This window comes from Anastrepha ludens, chromosome 5 (genome assembly GCF_028408465.1).
Source record: "Anastrepha ludens isolate Willacy chromosome 5, idAnaLude1.1, whole genome shotgun sequence".
NCBI lineage: Eukaryota > Metazoa > Arthropoda > Insecta > Diptera > Tephritidae > Anastrepha > Anastrepha ludens.
In genome coordinates, this window is record NC_071501.1 from 54,538,639 (window position 1) to 54,559,379 (window position 20,741).

At 39.8% G+C, this 20,741-nt stretch overlaps 1 protein-coding gene across 3 annotated transcripts in view; it reads left to right on the forward strand.

Moving 5' to 3' along the window:
- LOC128862921 (uncharacterized) overlaps positions 1-20,741 on the forward strand; it is a 45,523-nt gene that overhangs the window by 17,086 nt on the left and 7,696 nt on the right. For 2 of the 3 annotated variants that reach the window (XM_054101750.1, XM_054101749.1), the window contains exon 4: positions 8,614-8,825. The exons of the other annotated variant lie outside the window; for it this stretch is intronic. In XM_054101750.1, coding sequence (XP_053957725.1) covers positions 8,614-8,825 — 212 coding nt within the window. The remainder of the gene's footprint in view (positions 1-8,613; positions 8,826-20,741) is intronic. 3 annotated transcript variants of the gene reach the window in all.

A 20,741-nucleotide genomic window follows, 5' to 3' on the forward strand; every position in this document is an offset into this window, starting at 1 on the left:
GCGTGGTGCACTCTGAGTTCCTTCCAGAGGGCCAAACGGTTAATAAGGAATATTATTTATCCGTTTTAAGGCGTTTACGTGAAGCCATTCGCCGTAAACGGCCCGAATTGTGGAAGGACAATTCGTGGATTCTGCACGACGACAACGCGCCATCGCACCGAGCCTTGATTGTACGCGAGTACAAGACCAAAAACTTAATAAATACTATCGAACAGCCACCGTATTCGCCAGATCTCGCACCCTGTGACTTTTTTCTCTTCCCAAAACTAAAATTGCCACTTCGGGGAAGGCGTTTTGAGTCGATTGAAGACATTAAAAAAAATTCGCTAAAGGAGCTGAAGGCCATCGCGGCGCCGGCCTACCAGCGGGCCATGGATGACTGGGTTGTTCGTTGGAATATTTGTATCGGCTCAAAAGGAGCCTATTTTGAAGGCGATCCAACAAATAATGATGAATAATATGAAAAAATGGGTTTTTTTTTAAATTCCGGGTACTTATTTTACACAATGTATAATAAAAATAAAAAAAATGACGTGAGCCTTTATTATTTGGATCTTAAATTGGCACCACGCTATGGAGATAGTTGGTTTTTGCGACCTGATAGCGGCTGCGAGAGCTGCTAGTTTTTGTGGAGTTTCCAGTATGTCCGGTATGTCCAGGAACAAAACAATATGGAGTGCATCCTGATATGCGGCTTAAACCAGGGTATTACAGACAATCTTGTTGTTGAAATGCGTGTGGAAGATGGAAATTTTGACAATTTGAGCCCAATGCCTTTCAAATATAGGTTGCGGAAGGACTTGGGCCAAAACTCTAAACTTACGTGGGCAAAGCATAGTAAAGTAAGGCGTGGGTATGTTCATGAAATGTTTTTAGTCAACTAAATTTATGAGGAATCTGCTTCTATGAAAGAATTCATTAGGGTCGTAATGTTTAGGTAACATAATAGCGTCATATTGGCGAAACTTCCCAACTTCGTGATTAGTTTTGAATTTAAAAATTAATTCCCATTTTTTTAATATCATTCCAAGCAAATTTCGTTTGTATCATTTATAATTTAAGTAAAAACAAAACATTTTTTGCTACCGTTTTTACCAAAAAGGTATTTAATTTATCCATTTTCTTCGCCCTTCTTAAATGCGACCTTTTGTAAGTGAGTGTCAGAATTCGAATGCCAAAAGTGAGCAAACATTTAATAATTGAATCAAGGGGGCACACATAAAATGCTTGTTCAAACGAAAATTCTACTACAATAAATTTACAAAGTACGCTTTAGGTGTTTAGACAAAATTAAATATATGTTAACTTTCATTTCGCTACCGAGCTGTCAAACCGTACGGTCGCATTTAATTCGTTTGTGCTCTATACTTGCTTCTTTCTGTTCTGCGCTACTTAACCTAAGTTTGCTTTTTAAAATTTTTTTCACGTGCTTTTTTTGTATTTCATTTAAAGCTTTAAACTTACAAATTATTTTGAAAAAAACGTAATATTCCATCAAAATGCCCCCCGGGCCAACAAACTGGGGGATAATAGGTTTGCACCTTTATCCTCATCTCCCAAAAGCAAAAGGAAAAAACCGATAACCTCAACTCTGGATGTGTTCCCGGAATTACCTATAACCAAGAAGGATGATCCTAAGTATCTCGTTTTAAAGTCTCAGGACGACACTAAGCCGATCTCATCCACATCTTGTTTTGCTGTCTACAAAGGTATACAAACTATTAGTAAAGACGTTAACAAAATCACAGCTCTTCGAGATGGTAGTCTACTAATACTTGTAAAAAGCCACAAAATTGCCGAAAAATTTTTGTCAACTACATATCTTCCTGGCGCTGGTGCTGTTGTATTTTCACTCCATGACTCTCTTAACTCAGTAAAGGGGACGATATATGCTCCATTCATTTGCCAACTTGCCGATGAGGAAATAATTGATGGTCTTAAAGATCAAAGCGTTACTGCAGTTCACAAATTCACCAAATTAAACAATGGCTCGCGGGCACCTACTGGCGCTTTATTACTGACATTCGATAAATACACTTTGCCTAGTCGTATTGAAGTGGCCTGGCGAACACTAGATATCCGTCCTTATTATCCTAATCCCATGCGCTGCAGAAATTGCCAGTTGCTAGGTCACACGACCAAACGCTGCAACAACAACCCATCTTGCGTGATCTGCAATCTTCCCTCTAACCATTCCTCCCCCTCTGATTGTACTAGAGTTAAATGTGCTAATTGCGGTGGTGAACATCCTTCTTCTTCTAATGACTGTCCAAAATTTGTCCAATCTAAAGAATTACTAAAAATTAAAACTATTCACAAATGCTCCATGAGAGAAGCCATCAGTCTATATAAGTCTCAAACTCCTACTACTCCTTCACCATTTTCTTACGCAAACGTAACTGCTACCAGCAACATCGATTCTTTAAATACAAATTTCACCAAAAATCAAAACAAGCTAACCTCAAATGACTCCAACCTCAATATTATAGTTAAAACTTCAAGCCATAACACCTTATCTAATACCAACATCCGTACAATCTCTGCAGACTGCTCTTATACTCCATCTCCCTCAGTATCTTCCTTAAATAACTCTCCTTCCCCTCCCTTCTCTCCTCTCTCCCTATCTTCATCTCCTGACATTAATTTGCCTCCCGCCTCTGCGCCTTCTCCATCTACCGTTCCCTCCTCACAGATCCCCTCGCTCATGGAAACATAAATCCTTGCACTATTTTTCTTTTCTCTTCATGATGTTAACTGTCCTTCAATGGAACATTAACGGTTACATAAATAACTACTTTGAACTTGAAATATTAATTAAAGAACACAACCCCTCTGTTATATTACTAAATGAAACACATATAGCAAACAATTTAACAGCTTATACTCCAAAACCGTACATTGGTCACTTCTATAACCTTCCGTCTAACCCATCAAGCAAGCAAGGTATCGCAAACCTGATTAGAAGAAACATCCCTTATAACATTCTCCCTACACCTCATTCTAACATCTCGTCCATTTCCCTTGAAATTTCCTCCCCTTTTAAAATTATTCTAATTTGTGCCTATTCCCCGCCTCTGCAAACATTTACTTCAGCCGATTTCCTTAACCTTCTCCCCCCCTCCTCCTCTCCTTTCTTACTTGCTGGTGATTTCAATGCCTGGGGTCCGCTTTGGGGTTCTCCCTTAATTAATACCAAAGGCCGCGCAATTGAAGACGCTCTACTTAGCTCCGACTGTTTTGTACTTAACGATGGTTCCCCTACCCATTTTTCCACTCATTCCACTTTTACTCATATCGACCTTACATTCTGTTCTACTTCACTCTCCCCCAAAGTTGATTGGCATCGTATTGATCATCTTCATGGAAGCGATCATTTTCCTATCAAAGCTAACATTTCCCACCATAATTCAACTTTTACTAAACCTAGAATATTCTTCAAAACCTCTTCAGCTGACTGGCCTAAGTTTGAAGGATTTTGTTTGAAATACTCAGATAAACTACTTCCGTCTAATAATATTAATCAAGAAACTTCCAGGATTCAAAAAATTATAAGATCTGCAGCCAACCAATCCATTCCACAAACCTCTCCTAAGCCCCGCAATAAAAACCCTCCTTGGTGGGATAACGAACTTTCCTCGCTTAGACTTCACAAACAACAAACTTGGCATCATTTCAAATATAATCGCTCGCCAACAAATCTTGTAGCATATAAAAAAGCGAATGCAATTTTTAGAAGAAAAGCTAAGTTGGCAAAAATTAAATCTTTTCAGACTCTCACCTCCAGCATAAACTCCTCTTCTGATCCCAAAATGATCTGGAGAAACATAAAAAGACTATCTGGTAACCTGACTTCCTCTCCTATCCCCTCCCTCAACTCCTCCCAAGGCACTCTACTATATCCTCAGGATATAGCCTTAGAGTTCGCCACTTATTTTTCTAACATCTCCTCTGACTCTAATTTCTCACCTGTATACTCTTCTAACAAGAAATCTATTCTCTCCCATAGTTACTTACCTCCTCCCTTATCACACTCAGCCAAATATCTCGACTCTGATTTGTCTTCAATTGAACTCCATCTTGCCCTGTCTTCTGTGAAAGGTAAAACTTCTGGCTTAGATAAAATTTCCTATCCCATCATCAAACACCTACCCCCTCTTCTCCTCAATAGACTCCTTAAACATTACAACAATATTTTTCAAACCTCCATCATCCCTCAAGTCTGGAAAACCAGCGCCATCATTCCAATTTTAAAACCGGGCAAATCTCCCTGCGAAGTTACCAGCTATCGTCCTATTTCTCTTCTTCCTTGCCTAGGTAAACTCTTAGAAAAAATTGTTGCTACAAGGCTTTCCTGGTTCCTCCAATTTAATAAGCTTATTCACTCTAATCAGGTTGCTTTTAAAAAAGGCCAAAGCACAATCGATGCTCTTTTGTACCTTGACCACTTCATTTGTGATGCTCTATCTAACAAAAACCACGTTTCCCTTCTCTCGCTTGATTTTGAAAAGGCTTTTGACCGTGTTGGCATACACGTAGTTCTAAGACAATTAATTAAATGGAAGGTAGGACCCCGTGTTTTTAATTTCGTAAAATCTTTCCTTTATAAACGTAAAATCAAAGTTCTTATTTCTGATACATCTTCTTCCACACTTCCCTTAGATAACGGAACTCCTCAGGGATCTCCGTTATCAGTTATTTTGTTCTCCATAGCATTTGACGAAATTAGTTCTATTCTATCAAATTTTCCTAATATATGTCACCAGCTATATGCTGATGACCTTCTCCTATTTTCCAAATCTTCCGACCTGAATTCCATATCATCTTCCTTTGTAGATTCCCTTTCCCAGCTATCATCTTGCTCCCTTTCGTCAGGCGCTTCAATATCGTACTCTAAATCTAAATCATTCCACATTTGTAGAAAACAAAATTGTAATTTTCCAACCATTTCATTTAATAATGTTAATATTACATGTTCTCCTACACTTAAGTTTCTTGGATTAGTTCTAGATAGTAAGTATGTATTTAAAGATCACTGTCAGTATATAAGAAATAGAATTATTAAAAACTCAAATATTGTTAAGTACCTATCATGTAAGCGCTCGCTCATTGGCCCAGCTCTATTAATTCAAGTCGTCAACGCTTTAATACTCTCAGTAATAAACTACGCTATTGAAATTTATGGACATCACTCAAATAACCATCTCAAAATGCTTGCTGCACCCTATCATTCAGCTATAAGAAGATCGCTTCGTGCATTTCCAACAACATGCTACGAAAAGTTTTGTTTTCATCGTCATCACGGATCCGATTGCCAAAAATTGAATCAGCTATATACATTTGCGCGATTTTCGCTAAAACAAATAACTTGCCATTAAAACCACCTAAATTACGTAAACTTTGTCATCCACCATGGTTGATTCCTAAAGAATCTTTTTTAGACAATCTAGTCCGCCTACCTAAGAACATCACTCCTAATGCGATTTATATCGCTGAATTTCGAGTAGTCGCGAGCGAATTGAAACATAATAGTTGGAGATTTCTTTACACGGACGGCTCTAAAAACTCAAATGCGTATTTTGCTGTCGTTAGCGAGAAAGGTAAGCCGATATCCTATGGGCTGCTTTTCCCTTTCTGTTCTATATTTATTGCTGAGGCCACCGCAATTTTCCACGCTGTTCTACATGCTTCTAAAAACTCTGGAAAGTATGTAATATGTACCGACAGCTTATCATGTTTTCAAGCTATAAAAAATTGCTATAACCAAACTACTGTCATCAATTCAATTAGAGAATATCTTATTTTATATCAAAAGAAAATTAAGCTAATGTGGGTTCCTAGCCATACTGGTATAACAGGAAATTTTTACGCAGACGAATTAGCAAAAGATGCATCTAACGCGCCCACATTAACACTCAACTTCTTTACAAAATCTGATATATATCGTCTCATCAATGAAAAGAGGCACTCGAAACTCTTCATCGATTGGATTTCTTATAATCATCATTATACAATAGTCAACTCAGCAAGGATCAAACCAGTATATCCTGCAACAATTCCAGCTAACTTTCTCACTCCATACATACGTCTCCGGATAGGACACACAATAGCTACGCATGCTCACCTCCTTGGTGGCATAAGAACCAATAACTGTCCATTTTGCAACGACACAGCAACTGTCCTCCATCTATTAGAATTTTGCCCAATGATTCGAGATAAAAGAGAATGTTACTCTAATACGGATCCTATTTCCCTCCTTTCCAGCCCAACTGAGGAAAACATAAAAACCATATATCACTTTCTAAAAGATTGCGACGTATTGAGAAGAATTTAACACAAATCATTCATTCATCGGTCAGCTGATAACCTCTGATGCTAGCGCTGCATGTTTTTAGGTTGTACATATGTAAATTTACATTGTATAAGCTTATATAAATAAAAAATAAAAATAAATATGTTAACTTATACGCTTACATATTAAATGCTGTTTAATTGTTTACTTTTTCATACATATGCGTACTCAAAGTTGCGCAAAATTAATCACCATATCGGAAGATTTTTAATTTTCGTAAATGGCATTTGTGAAATAGACAGCTGCAGTATACAAAAAGACAAGTAGTGGAACGAGTGAAGGTCAAAATAAAGAGGAATTTTGTTGCCAGTCCGTTCGCGAAACTTCATCGTTTACAACACTGCCCTCCGCTGAAGTCTGTTCGTTTCGATTAGAAACCAAATCCTTCGATCCAAATGGAGTCAATCTTTCCAGATGCACTACTTTGACTTTTCCCAGTCCAGTTTGGCATTGCTGTATAAGTATACGATACACCACGTTATTCAATCTTTTAATCACCTTGAGTGGACGGTCCCGTCGCCAAAGATTGAGATATCACATTATCTATGACATGCGCAGCTATTTTTCAAGTTCGAGAAGTGTTCCCTCCATAATTTAAGCATGCTCTGGATGTTAGTCAAATGCCCCGGTCTTAAAATTTTCTGTAAGCCACCGAACTTTCGAGCGTTTTTCTTATTGGGCAGCATCACTCTCGTTTCTTTCTTCTGATGATACGCCTCTCTTCCTTTTTTAGCTCCCGGTAGCGATACCTCATTTCTTGCAATTGTTTTTTCGGGCTCGCCAAAATCCGATTTCTTCTTCGGCGACGGTACGCAAAGAACGAGAAATCTTGCTCCAGGAATGAGAATCAAGTAGCGAATCTTTCAAGACGAATTGAGTACAGATGGGGGCGTTTTCCCAAAACAGTTATTTTATTTTTCGCGATTAAGTCTGATGTCAGGTCCCTTCCCAATACAAAAAAAATGAACAAAACAAAAAAAAAGAGGAGAAATTACATGTTTTTGAAAATTCAGTGAATGGATTGGCAATATTGTGATTTGTGAGATTTAAACTAATCAAACCAATTAAAACGAAGTGTCGCGTGTTAAATTGTAAAAATTTAATATAACGCCTCCAAACGCAGTTTTTCGCGTTTTTATGCGCCTTTGTTTTGTTCGTTTATTCATGGGCTCTGTCAACACAGCGAATTAGAATGGCGCAGCCATATATTCTATCATCGTTGCGAATCTTCTGGCTGTCTGTTGCGATTGTAGCTTTCTAATATCGAACATTATTTGCGTAGTTAGAAGTAGGCTTGTGCGTATTTTGGCTGCTACAAAGTAATGATTCGAGTCGATGTTGGGTCCTCGACATCTAAAACACTAGAAGTTTGTCTTCCATCTATCGATTTAGTTTCGCGTTTTTCGATTAGGCGACAGTCACGTAGCTTGGTGTATTGTTTTGTGCTGGAATCTGGAATCGATCCCCGGAGAAGTCGATCAGCCTCTGTCTGTTACCGGATGTTTCATTGTGCAGGCTGAATTTACCCACTGTTGGACCAAAAAATTCCCTCCTGGCCCACCCTGGCATTTAAGTCGCCAAGCACGATTTTTATATCGTATAACTTCATGGTAACTGTAAAAGTTTTAAGGTTTTGTTTGGGAAATTTAAAAATAGGTAGTTTTTCCCTTTGCAACTAATACATATGTATCATTCGAATGAGTTTCTGCGTGACTACCATCATCTGGTAGCGTCCGGGTTCGAAACCTATTGTGAGCATAAAATATCGAATGATATATAAATGAGGGGTGATCCTTATCCTGCAAACCTGCCGTTCGGAGTCGGAATAAAACTATAAATAGAGCAACATCAAGACGCGCACCAAAAATTAGGAGAACGAGCTCCGCCAAACATCTTAGAAAATATTTATTCGCTAAACTAATAAGTTTGGAAATGTCTGAGAATTTGCGTGAAATGTTTGAATCGTCTTTTTGAATGTTGAATTTTTTAAATTCACGACGTGGTATCACTGAGCATATAGTAGAGTTAGTAATAGTTTTGTGTGATATGGCTTCCGCATATTTTTTTTAATTATTTACATTGGTCTTTTAATCGTAATCAATTGTTTGCAGTTGTTGAATACTGAAACCCATTGAAGAAAACCTAACAATTCGGTTTGAATTTGTTCACTAGCATTACCAATATTTTTTATGAAAAACAATAATATGTTACAATAATTACATATTCCGTCTCACGTTGTAATTAAAATTTCTTCTATTTCTCAGATGAACTCGTCGAAAAGCAAGCGATTATGAAATTGGTGCAATGTTTACCTATGCGATTTGTTAAATATGATACTAATCTGGAAACAGCTTTTTATGCACTCTCTGAGCTTTCAAAGAGTAGTAAGTGGATTGTTGACAAAGTTCAAGCAGAAAAATTGGAAAACTTGGCTAGCGGCATTGTCAAAAACAACACAATTGAACCAGAATACGAGGTATGAACAAATTAACTCCTTGCTGACTTTAAAAATTTACTCAAGTCTTCTACTGTGACGAATGAGCTGAGGTGCAGTAAGCCTTCTTTGAACATCCGTAAGGAAGATTTCATCACTATCATCCAGGTGAAAATTATGACAGGCTTGCTTATAGAGAAACCCCTTTACTTCGGCTTGTCACTGCAGACTTGTTGTTTTAGTTCTGTCAAAGCTCCTCCTTGCTAGTTCGATAAAGCGCAATTCAATTTCAATGAAAATAAAAACCAGTATCCTCGCTACAGTTTCATTTAGACAGCCTTCTGCCTTATCGGTTTCATCCTCTCCTTCGACGCTCAGATTTTGCATGCATTTATGAAACTTTAATGTGATCTTCTCTTCTTAATTGGCGCTATAACCGCTTACGCGATTTTGGCCGAGTTTAGCAAAGCGCGCCAGTCGTTTCTTTCTCGTGCTAACCGGCGCCAGTTGGACACACCAAGTGAAGCCAAGTCCTTCTCCACCTGATCTTTCCAACGCAGAGGAGGCCGCCCCCTTCCTCTGCTACCACCAGCTGGTACCGCATCGAATACTTTCAAAGCCGGAGCGTTTGTATCCATTCGAACGACATGACCCAGCCAACGTAGCCGCTGGATCTTTATTCGCTGCGCTATGTCTATGTCGTCGTAAAGCTCATACAGCTCATCGTTCCATCGTCTGCGATATTCGCCATTGCCAACGTGCAAAGGTCCAAAAATCTTACGCAGAATCTTTCTCTCGAACACTCCAAGCGTCGCTTCATCGGATGTTGTCATCGTCCACGCTTCTGCGCCATACGTTAGGACGGGCATGATGAGAGTCTTGTAGAGTGTTAGTTTTGTTCGTCGAGAGAGGACTTTACTGCTCAGTTGCCTACTTAGTCCAAAGTAGCACTTGTTGGCAAGAGAGATTCTACGTTGAATTTCAAGGCTGACATTGTTATCGGTGTTAATGCTGGTTCCAAAATAGACGAAGTCTTTTACAACCTCGAAATTATAACTGTCTACAGTGACGTGGGTGCCGATACGCGAGTGCGCCGACTGTTTGTTTGAAGACAGGAGGTACTTCGTTTTGTCCTCGTTCACCACCAGACCCATTCGCTTTGCCTCTTTGTCCAGTTTGGAGAAGGCAGAACTAACAGCGCGGTTGTTAAGGCCGATGATGTCAATATCATCGGCATACGCCAACAATTGTACGCTCTTATAAAAAATTGTGCCTGAGCGATTAAGTTCTGCGGCTCGTACGATGCTCTCCAACATCAGGTTAAAGAAGTCACACGACAGCGAGTCACCCTGTCTGAAACCTCGTTTGGTATCAAACGGCTCGGAGAGGTCCTTCCCAATTCTGACGGCGCTGCTGGTGTTGAGCAACGTCATCTTACATAGCCGTATTAGTTTTGCGGGGATACCAAATTCAGACATCGCGGCATACAGGTAACTCCTTTCCGTACTGTCGAATGCAGCTTTGAAGTCGACGAAAAGATGGTGTGTGTCGATTCTCCTTTCATGGGTCTTTTCCAAGATTTGGCGTATTGAGAATATTTGGTCGATGGTAGACCTTCCAGGTCTAAAGCCACACTGATAAGGCCCAATCAGTTGGTTGACGGTGGGCTTCAGCCTTTCACACAATACGCTCGCTAGAACCTTATAGGCGATATTTAGAAGACTAATCCCGCGGTAATTGGCACAAATTGCAGGATCGCCCTTCTTATGGATTGGGCAGAGCACACTTAAATTCCAATCGGCAGGCATGCTTTCATCCGACCATATTTTGCATAGAAGCTGATGCATGCACCTTACCAGCTCCTCGCCGCCATGTTTGAATAGCTCACCCGGCAGTCCGTCGGCGCCCGCGGCTTTGTTGTTCTTTAGCCGCGTTATCGCTATTCTCACCTCGTCATGATCGGGCAGCGGAACGACAATTCCGTCGTCAACGATTGGGGTATCGGGATCTTCACTTTCTCGGTGACATGCGCAGCTGTCACTGTTTAATAAGTTCGAGAAGTGTTCCCTCCATAATTTAAGATTGCTCTGTACGTCAGTCACCAGTTCGCCGTCTTTGTTCTTACAGGAAAACGCCCCGGTCTTAAAACCTTCTGTAAGCCGCCGAACTTTCTGGTAGAATTTTCGGGCGTTGTTCCTGTTGGCCAGCATCTCAAGCTCTTCGCACTCACGTATTTCGGCCTCTCGTTTCTTCTTTCGGATAATACGTCTCTCTTCCTTTTTCAGCTCTCTGTAGCGATCCCACATGGCTCGCGTTGCGCCCGATCGCAGCGTGGCTCTATAGGCGGCATCCTTTCTTTCTGCGGCAGCATGACATTCCTCGTCGTACCAATTGTTTTTTCGGGCTCGCCGGAATCCGATTTCTTCTTCGGCGGCGGTACGTAGAGAACGAGAAATGTTGCTCCATTGTTCGTGGATGCCGGTTTGTTGGGCAGTACTCTCTGAGAGCAGGAGTGAGAGTCGAGTGGCGAATCTTCTGGCTGTCTGTTGTGATTGCAGCTTTTCGATGTCGAACATTCTTTGCGTAGGTAGATGCACGTTTTTTGCTGCACAGAGGTGTGTGCGCAGTTTGGCTGCAACAAGGTAGTGATCCGAGTCGATGTTGGGTCCTCGGATCGTACGTACATCTAATACACTAGAAGCGTGTCTTCCATCTATCACAACATGATCGATCTGGTTTCGTGTTTTTCGATCAGGAGACAGCCAGGTGGCTTGGTGAATCTTCTTATGCTGGAATCTGGTGCTGCAGACTACCATGTTTCGGGCCCCGGCGAAGTCGATCAGCCTCTGTCCGTTACCGGATGTTTCGTTGTGCAGGCTGAATTTTCCGACTGTGGGACCAAAAATTCCCTCCTTGCCCACCCTGGCGTTGAAGTCGCCAAGCACGATTTTTATGTCGTGGCGGGGGCAGCGCTCATAGGAGCGTTCCAGGCGCTCATAGAAAGAATCTTTGGTCGCATCGTCCTTCTCTTCCGTCGGGGCGTGGGCGCAAATTAGCGATATGTTAAAAAAACGGGCTTTGATGCGGATTGTTGCGAGACGCTCGTCCACCGGAGTGAACGACAGTACTTGGCGACGAAGTCTCTCTCCCACAACAAATCCGACACCGAATTTGCGCTCCTTTACATGGCAGCTGTAGTAGACGTCGCAAGGTCCTATGGTTTTCTTACCTTGCCCCGTCCATCGCATCTCTTGGATGGCAGTGATGTCAGCCTTTACTCTCACGAGGACATCAACCAGCCGGGCAGAGGCACCTTCCCCATTAAGGGACCGGACATTCCAGGTGCATGCCCTCAAATCATATTCCTTATTTCGTTTGCAGGGGTCGTCATCAGCATAGGGAGGTCTCATCCGAGGCTTTTTCAAACTTTTCATTGGGGGGGGATTTTTAAGTGGCGGGTCCCAAACCCAACGCACAACCAGCTATCCTGGAATGTTTCGCCTTCTCACGTTAGCTCACTCCCGAACGGGTGTTCGGAAGCTACCCAGAGGATACGTGGGCTAATCCCGGCCGTTGTGAGCTGCTTGAACCATATGCAGAAGAATCGTCCTGGCCATTCCCAAGTGAATGGCGATCAGTAACTTTCCCCACTTGCGTGGACTTCTACACATGGAACCATCCTCCTTAATGTGATCACAGGAGACTATATTAGGTATTTCTTCTTTATTTCTATTCAATCCCTTATTTTTTAAGGTCTCGCAGACTTCTCAAACACCTTGCACCTTCGGTTTATAAAGGGTGGTTTTTTAAGAGCTATAGGAAAGTTTTTCAATCGATAGTACAACAGAAATAATGTTTGAAGATTATTTCATGCAAATGTTGACCGCGACTGCGCTTCGGCCGGTATCTATATACATACATATATAAAATTCAAATTATGTATCTATCTATAGATCGACTTGCGTCCTAAACGCATAAACCGATTGTAACCAAATTTGAAACACGAACTGGATACCTTACCGGGATGGTCATAGTCTAAAAAATATTTTGATATATATCGGGGGCGTGGCACCTCCCATACAAATGGAATTTTTAACAGTCCGTATTTCTGGAAGTATTTACGTTAGACTACTGAAATTTGGTAAGGGGTTATATGACATTAATCCTTACCACATACAGAAAATCTGCGTATAACGAAAAAGGGGGCGTGTCACCTCCCATACAAATGGAATTTTTAACAGTCCGTATTTCTGGAAGTATTTACGTTAGACTACTGAAATTTGGTAAGAGGTTATATGACATTAATCTTTACCACATCCAGAAAAACTGCGTATAACGAAAAAGGGGGCGTGGCTCCTCCCATACAACTGGAATTTTTAACAGTCCGTATTTCTGGAAGTATTTACGTTAGACTACTGAAATTTGGTAAGGGGTTATATGACATTAATCCTTACCACATCCACAAAAACTACGTATAACTAAGAAGGGGCGTGGCACCTCCCATACAAATGGAATTTTTAACAGTCCGTATTTCTGGAAGTATTTACGTTAGACTACTGAAATTTGGTAAGGGGTTACATGACATTAATCCTTACCACATCCAGAAAAACTGTGTATAACGAAAAAGGGGGCGTTTCTCCTCCCATACAAATGGAATTTTTTATAGTCCATATCTCTGGAAGTATTTAGGCTAGACCAATGAAATTTAGGAAGGGGTTATATGAGGTTAATCCCTAACACCTCCAAGAAAACTGAGAGAAACGAAAATAGGGTCTTGGCACCTCCCTTATAAATGCAATTTTTCATTGTCCATATCTCCGGAACTATTTGGGCTAGACAACTGAAATTTGGTAAGAGATTATATAAGGTTAATACCTAACACCTGCATGAAAACTGGTGATAGCTAGAAATGGGGCGTGACACCTCCTATACAAATGGGATTTTTCATACTGCATATCACTGGACGCATTTATGGTAGAATACCAAAAATTGCTTGCCAACATTTAGGTCTACTGGAAAACGATAATCACTGGGAAATTACATTATCTGAAGCTGGACTGTCATGCCTTCCTTGGCAGCTTCACAGCTTATTGGCAATAATATTGACAACCTGCTCGCCATCAGATCCAAAAGCACTATGGGAAAATCACAAAGATAACCTTAGTGAAGACTACATGAGAGCAGCACGAGCTGCAAACGATAATACAAACCTGAACTGCTCTTTGCAAATTTACAACCAAGCGCTAATCGACATAGAAAATATATGTATTTCAATTAATAGCAAATCCTTGGAGCATTTGGGATTACCTTCTCCCATTCGAGACAGGATCGATTTGGCCTACAAAGATATCTCCCGGAAAATGAATTACGATATCGAGGCTCTTCATACTTTTATAAGCAAAAGCAAGCCTCTATTGGTTACGGATCAAAAAGTCGCATACGAAACTATTCAAGGAATGATTATTGAAAATAAGGGAGGATTGATTTTTTTGGATGCGCCTGGAGGAACCGGCAAAACATTTCTGCTTAATTTGATATTGGCTAATGTAAGAGAAAAGAAAGAAGTCGCTGTGGCAGTTGCTTCTTCAGGAATAGCGGCTACCCTTTTGTGTGGCAGACGAATAGCTCACTCAGCTTTTAAGTTACCACTGTCTATGCAAATATCTGACACACCGATGTGCAATATAAGCAAAAACTCAGGTCAAGGTAGGGTTCTAAAGACATGTAAGCTAATCGTGTGGGATGAGTGCCCATAAAAAGTCGCTAGAAGCTTTAGACCGATCTCTGAGAGACTTGAGAGGTAATGATCAATCCATGGGTGGTGCCTTACTCTTACTGGCAGGGGATTTTCGACAAATTCTTCCAGTTATTCGGAAAGGAACCGCCGCAGATGAAGTGAATGCCTGCTTAAAATCGTCATACCTATGGGACTGAACGTAATCTTGAAAAATTGACTCTTTCTACAAATATGAGAGCACATTTGGGAGGAGATGCTTCAGAAGAAGTTTTTTCTGAACAATTACTTAGAATAGGCAATGGAAAAATACCAATTTCTTTACCACCAAATTTAATTTCTTTTCCTCCAGGTTTTTGTCAACTTATGTTATCAGTCGATGCTTTGATAGAAAGGGTATTTCCAAATATTTCAGCCAATCACACAAACTATAGATGGCTTCGAGAAAGGGCCATTTTCGCACCTAAGAATGACGATGTAAATGTCATTAATTCTAAAATTCAAGAAATACCACCAGGAACTGTCACAACTTATCATTCCATTGACACAGTCGTCGAAGAATTCCAGGCAGTTCATTGAGTTTCTTAACTCCTTGGACCCATCAGGAATTCCTCCTCATCGACTGATGCTTAAAAAGGGGGCCATGATAATTATGCTGCGTAATTTGGATCCTCCACGTTTATGCAATGGCACAAGGCTAATCATCTCGAAACTTTTACCGAATGTTATAGAAGCTATGGTTTATCAGGAAATTTTGAAAACCACAAAGTTTTCATACCAAGAATTCCAATGATACCGACGGATATACCTTTCAATTTTAAACGCCTCCAATTTCCTATTAGACTGGCTTTCGCAATGCCATAAATGAAGCTCAGGAACAATCATTAGCTGTAGCAGGAGTCAATCTAACCAACTCATGTTTTACCCATGGCCAATTATATGAAGCCTGCTCCAGAGTTGGCGCACCGAAAAACCTTTTTATTTATACTCAAAATAATATAACAAAAAATGTCATATTATATATCCGATCGTTTTAAATAATACCTAAATTGACTTAAAAAAGTTAAAGTTGTTTTATTTACATTGCATACTTTTTGATAGAAATGTGGGGTGAAACCCACGGGTATAAGCTAGTCTTATATATAAATGCTTTAATGTTGTCTTCAAATGCGTTAATTGAAGCAAGCTTGTCTGAATAGACATGAGCTTTAACATAGCCCTACAAAAAATAATCTAAAGGCGTTATATCGCACGATCTGGGTGGCCAATTGACAGGTCCCGAACGTGACATAAAATGTTCACCGTCTTGCTGAAACCACATGAAGTCAAGCTCTTGCATTTTGGGCAAACAAAAGTTGGCTGTCATTTCACGGTAGCGCTCCCCATTCACAGTTACGTTACGATTCGCAGCATCTTTGAAGAAGTACAGTCCAATGATACCTCCACCCCATAAAGCGCACCAGACTGTGACCTTTTCTGGATACATTGGTAGCTCTTCCAATTCTTCTGCCTGATCTTCACTCCAAAATCGACAATTCTGCTTATTTACGTACCCATCGATCCAAAAATGATTTTCATCGCTGAATTGAATACAACTTTTCGATAAAAAAGTGGATCTTCGGCCAACTTTCCAAGAGCCCATTCACCAAAAATTCTGCGTTGCGGTAGGTCGTTCGGCTTCAATTCTTGCACCAGCTGTATTTTGAAAGGCTTCACACCTAAATCCTTTCGCAAAATTTTCCACGTTGTTGAGTAACAGAGGCCCAATTGCTGCGAACGGCGACGAACCGATAATTGATGGTCATCATTAACACTGGCCGTACGTAAGCGTGTTGGTGGTTGGATGTCCAATAATGTAAATTTGGTTCTAAATTTAGTCACAATCGCTCGAATAGCCTCTTCATTGGGTCGATTAAACTGACCATAAAATGGAAGAAGCGCGCGATAAACTTTCTTAACAGAACACGCATTTTTATAATAAAATTCAATGATTAGCAAGCGTTGTTCGTTTGTAAGACGATTCATGCTTAAATTATAGACCAAACTGAAGATATTTGACAGTGAAACAACACGCGAAACGTGCATCAGCTGTTTAAACCAACTGTTTTAAAAGATAATAGCTAAAAAATCACCTGTTATATATATTATATATATATATAATTGGCGCGTACACCCGTTTTGGGTGTTTGGCCGAGCTCCTATTTGTGGTGTGCGTCTTTATGGTGTTCCACAAATGGAGGGACCTACAGTTTCAAGCCGACTCCGAACGGCAGATATTTTTATTTTTTTCATGGCAGAAATACACTCGGAGGTTTGCCATTGCCTGCCGAGGTGCGACCGCTATTACAAAAATGTTTTTCTTAATTTTGGCGTTTCACCGAGATTCGAACCAACGTTCTCTCTGGAATTCCCATTCGGCTACGGCGGCCTTCGGTTTTTACGTTGTTTAAATACATTGGGTGTCTCTATTCACTTAGAAATTTATAAGTGATTTCAAACCCCATCCAGTGATTGATTGGCTGATAGTGCCAACTCGAATGTTATTGAACCCCAAATAATGCTGATTATGTATGTCGGATGAAAGTTTATATTTTATTGAACTCATAATTAAATCAATTACAATTATGGAAAGTTAATATTTATTTAATTTTTTTTTTTTTAATTTTTTTATATCGGTATATGAAAGTAAATATCGGTATACAGCAATAGTGTACAAAAATATGATTGACACGACCGGCAACTTGATTTTCTAACGAACTGCAGCTAACTGCCACGCTCGAACAACTACTGAAGGCCAGTTTAACTGACAGCGTCGATGAGCTGAAAACATATGAGAAAATTCGACAATTAGGACGACCAAAACGAATATAATACACAATTTAAGAACATAGGTTAAAAGTTATCAATGCCCGACTACTGCGATTAATTAGTGACAGCTGTTTATATTCGGTCATCCTGCTCCTCGTTATCTGACCCAGGTGATAACAACAATTCTTCAGAATTACGAACAAAATACCATACCATCAATTTTTTCCCCCTTTTTTTTTTACATCCTATCGGTCGTTAAGTTTAACTTCCATATAAGGGCTAAGAAAATCCCTCGCCATTTTTCACGCAAGAAACTGCGTTCGATTGATGGCCACAATATCGTTGACTGTGTAAGTGTGCCCCTTGTCGGTATCGTAGTTGCTTTTATATTGTTTATATTATATTAATCCGGCTTCATGGAGAGATTGATTAATGCAATTCAAACATACTTTTTTGCCGACTAAACAGCGGCTAAGTTTATTTTTCAAATATGGTATAAAATAATTTTGTTCTATTGCATATAGAGTTTATACTCTGTAAAATGCCTGCCTCTCATGATGGGACACCAAACAAGTCGTTAACGTCCAAGGTTTCGTACAAAAAGTCTCCTTTAATTTTGAAGTTTTTTGTAAGAAATTAATTTTTATTTGTGTAAACACATAATTTGGAACCGTAACACCAAATAGTACTATATAGTTCATAGTTCCACTACGCAACCATTAACAAGTTTTTGAAAAATTTGATTTACATACCGTATGAAAGCTGGAATGAATTGCAAACCCGAAAGGAGCGTAATTAAATTCATAAGCGCCTTTAGTTATACTATACTTTTCTCTGATCGACACATGGGACGAAACCATTCTCTATGTCAATCACACGAAAATATTAAGCTTTTTGCAGTTTTTCCAGGTTTTGGCCTATTATGGGCAACGGAAAAAAGTATCATCTGGTTTAATTTTCTAAAACCAATTCAAACACGGTAGGAACCATCATTATTTTTGCTCTAACTATGCTGTTCACCAAAGCAGATATGGTTTGACTAACTATTCCCTGCTCCAACCACTGATTAACCTGCACATTGACCGCATATTTTTCCCCAGGAGTGAGTCGATTGGCAATTGGTTATTTTGAGCACATTTTCGGTAGCTTCTAAAGTTTGTTTCGGATATCGCTTTTTTAACGAGTTAAACAATAAGTTAATGATGTTATAGACATCCAGAATTATCTTTATCAGTGTAGGAGATCAATAAAACTCTCTCTGCGTTGAGTAAGCTTCGAGATATAGAAGATGAAGAGCAAGAAAAAAGGGCAGGAACTGACATGACACTCGGTTCTACTTAAGCGGAACGACCCAGATTTATATCCGGCCATGATCAGCGTTCCCCATACATATATAGGGGATGTTTATGCTGGTACAACAACAACAACTGACGCTCTGTTCTAGTTATGAAAGGCAGCAGTAACTTGAAGGACCATTAGTTGGTGGTGTTTGGTGTGATACACTTCTGCATTTAAGTTCGTCTTGTTATCAGCACAAAGCTAAAATAAAGCTAACCCCTTGGGTACAGATTTGAGAAAAAACTTACATGTGGAACGGATTTAATTTTTGTTGTTGGAATAGTGTGTAAAAGCAGTATATTTTATGTATAATACGCAAGAATTCATATATTTCTAAAATATTAGTGACATATGTCAAGGGTTTTCCAATAAGAGGTGTTATTTAGATATTCAAAGAAAAATGATATTTTTTAATATAAATGATCGGATGTTTATTTAATTATAAAGAGGAAGGTATGCCGTTAATAGTGGAAAATAAGAACCACCACGACCACCCTTACAGGACAATATCCTGTTCATTAAATTTTCCATAACCGAAATGTAAAGTGGCTGCCCTATGTCCTCGATAGCCTCTCGAATTCCATCTTTGAGGTCTTGAATGGATCCTGGGCTGTTGGCGTAGACCTTCTCTTTCACTTGGCCCCAAAGAAAAAAGTTATAAGGTGTTCAATCACAAGATCTCACCTCTTCGAGAGATAACACGATCCGGAAACTTTTCCCGTAAAAGATCAATGATTTCGTTGCTTGTGTGGCACGTAGCGCCGTTTTGTTGAAAATAAACATTGTCCAGATCAATACCATCCAATTACGGCCATAAAAAAAAATCTCTCGATAGCGCAATCCATTCACCTATAACACCTGTTATTGCAAAACCCTTTAGTATTAAAATGACTTCAAGTAATGAGAATTGCAAAACAAACATAAATTAATAAAAACCAATCACCTTATCCGCTCCTAGGGCAAACAAGTACATGACGTGTCTCAGACGTCAAATATACCAGAGGGCTTAATAGATTGTCAGAAAAATCTAAGGCAAATATCAGGTCAGTCCATAAGTTCGTACGTTTTTTAAAGGTGGTTTTAAAATTAATAAAAAAGATGTTTGAAGTATTTATATATTTTCCTTCATTATTTACAATGTCTTCCCAACGTTTAGGCAAATTTTTAATTCCTTGCTCAAAAAATTGTTTGTCCTTGCAGCCAAAGTACGCTTCGATATCCCTTTTTATAGCTTCTTTTGAGGAGTAGTTCTTGTTCCTCATATGGGATTTGAGTCCAATGAAAAGGTGATAATCACAAGGTGCAATATCCGGAGAGTATGGTGGATGCGGCATTAGCTCCCATCCAAGCTCGTTCAGCTTGCCTAATTTTGCCTTGCGGTATGAGGTCTTGCGTTGTCGTGACGAAACAAAACTTTGCGTCTATTCACCAAAGATGGTCGATTTTTTTAAGTGCCTCATTCCGGTTTGATAGCTGATGAGGACAACTTATAGTCTGGTTTGGTTCCAGAAGTTCATAATAAACAATACCGGCCATATCCCACCAAATAGACAGGAGAATCTTCTTGGGGTGAAGGCCATCTCTTGGGGTCGGTTCTGGTGTTTCATCTTTATCTAACCATTGGCGTTTGCAAACAGGATTAAAAAGACCCATTTTTCATCACCAATAACGATACGGTTAAAAAACTTTAATTTTCAAGGTTGCAGCAGCTGAGAACATACATTCACTCTCTGCTGAAGGTTGGCGACGGAAAGTCTATGCGGAACCAATTTTCCCAGCTTTGAAACCTTTCCAAACTGAATCAGGTTCGAGCAAGGCGTCGGAGTTAAAGACTTCAGGACGACCAGCGCGCGGGGCATCCTCCACGTCGCAGTTACCACTTCGGAATTTTGAAAACCACCTTTGCACAGTCCTTACACTCACGGTATCCTCTCCGTGAACAGTCTTTATTTTTGCAGCAGCAGTTGTGGCATTTTTACCACTTTTATAAAAAAAATACAAAATAGGTCTCTTATACGCGTTCGAAGATTCCATTTTATTTTTTAACAACACGTGCTTCTATCCGCGATTAAAATCAC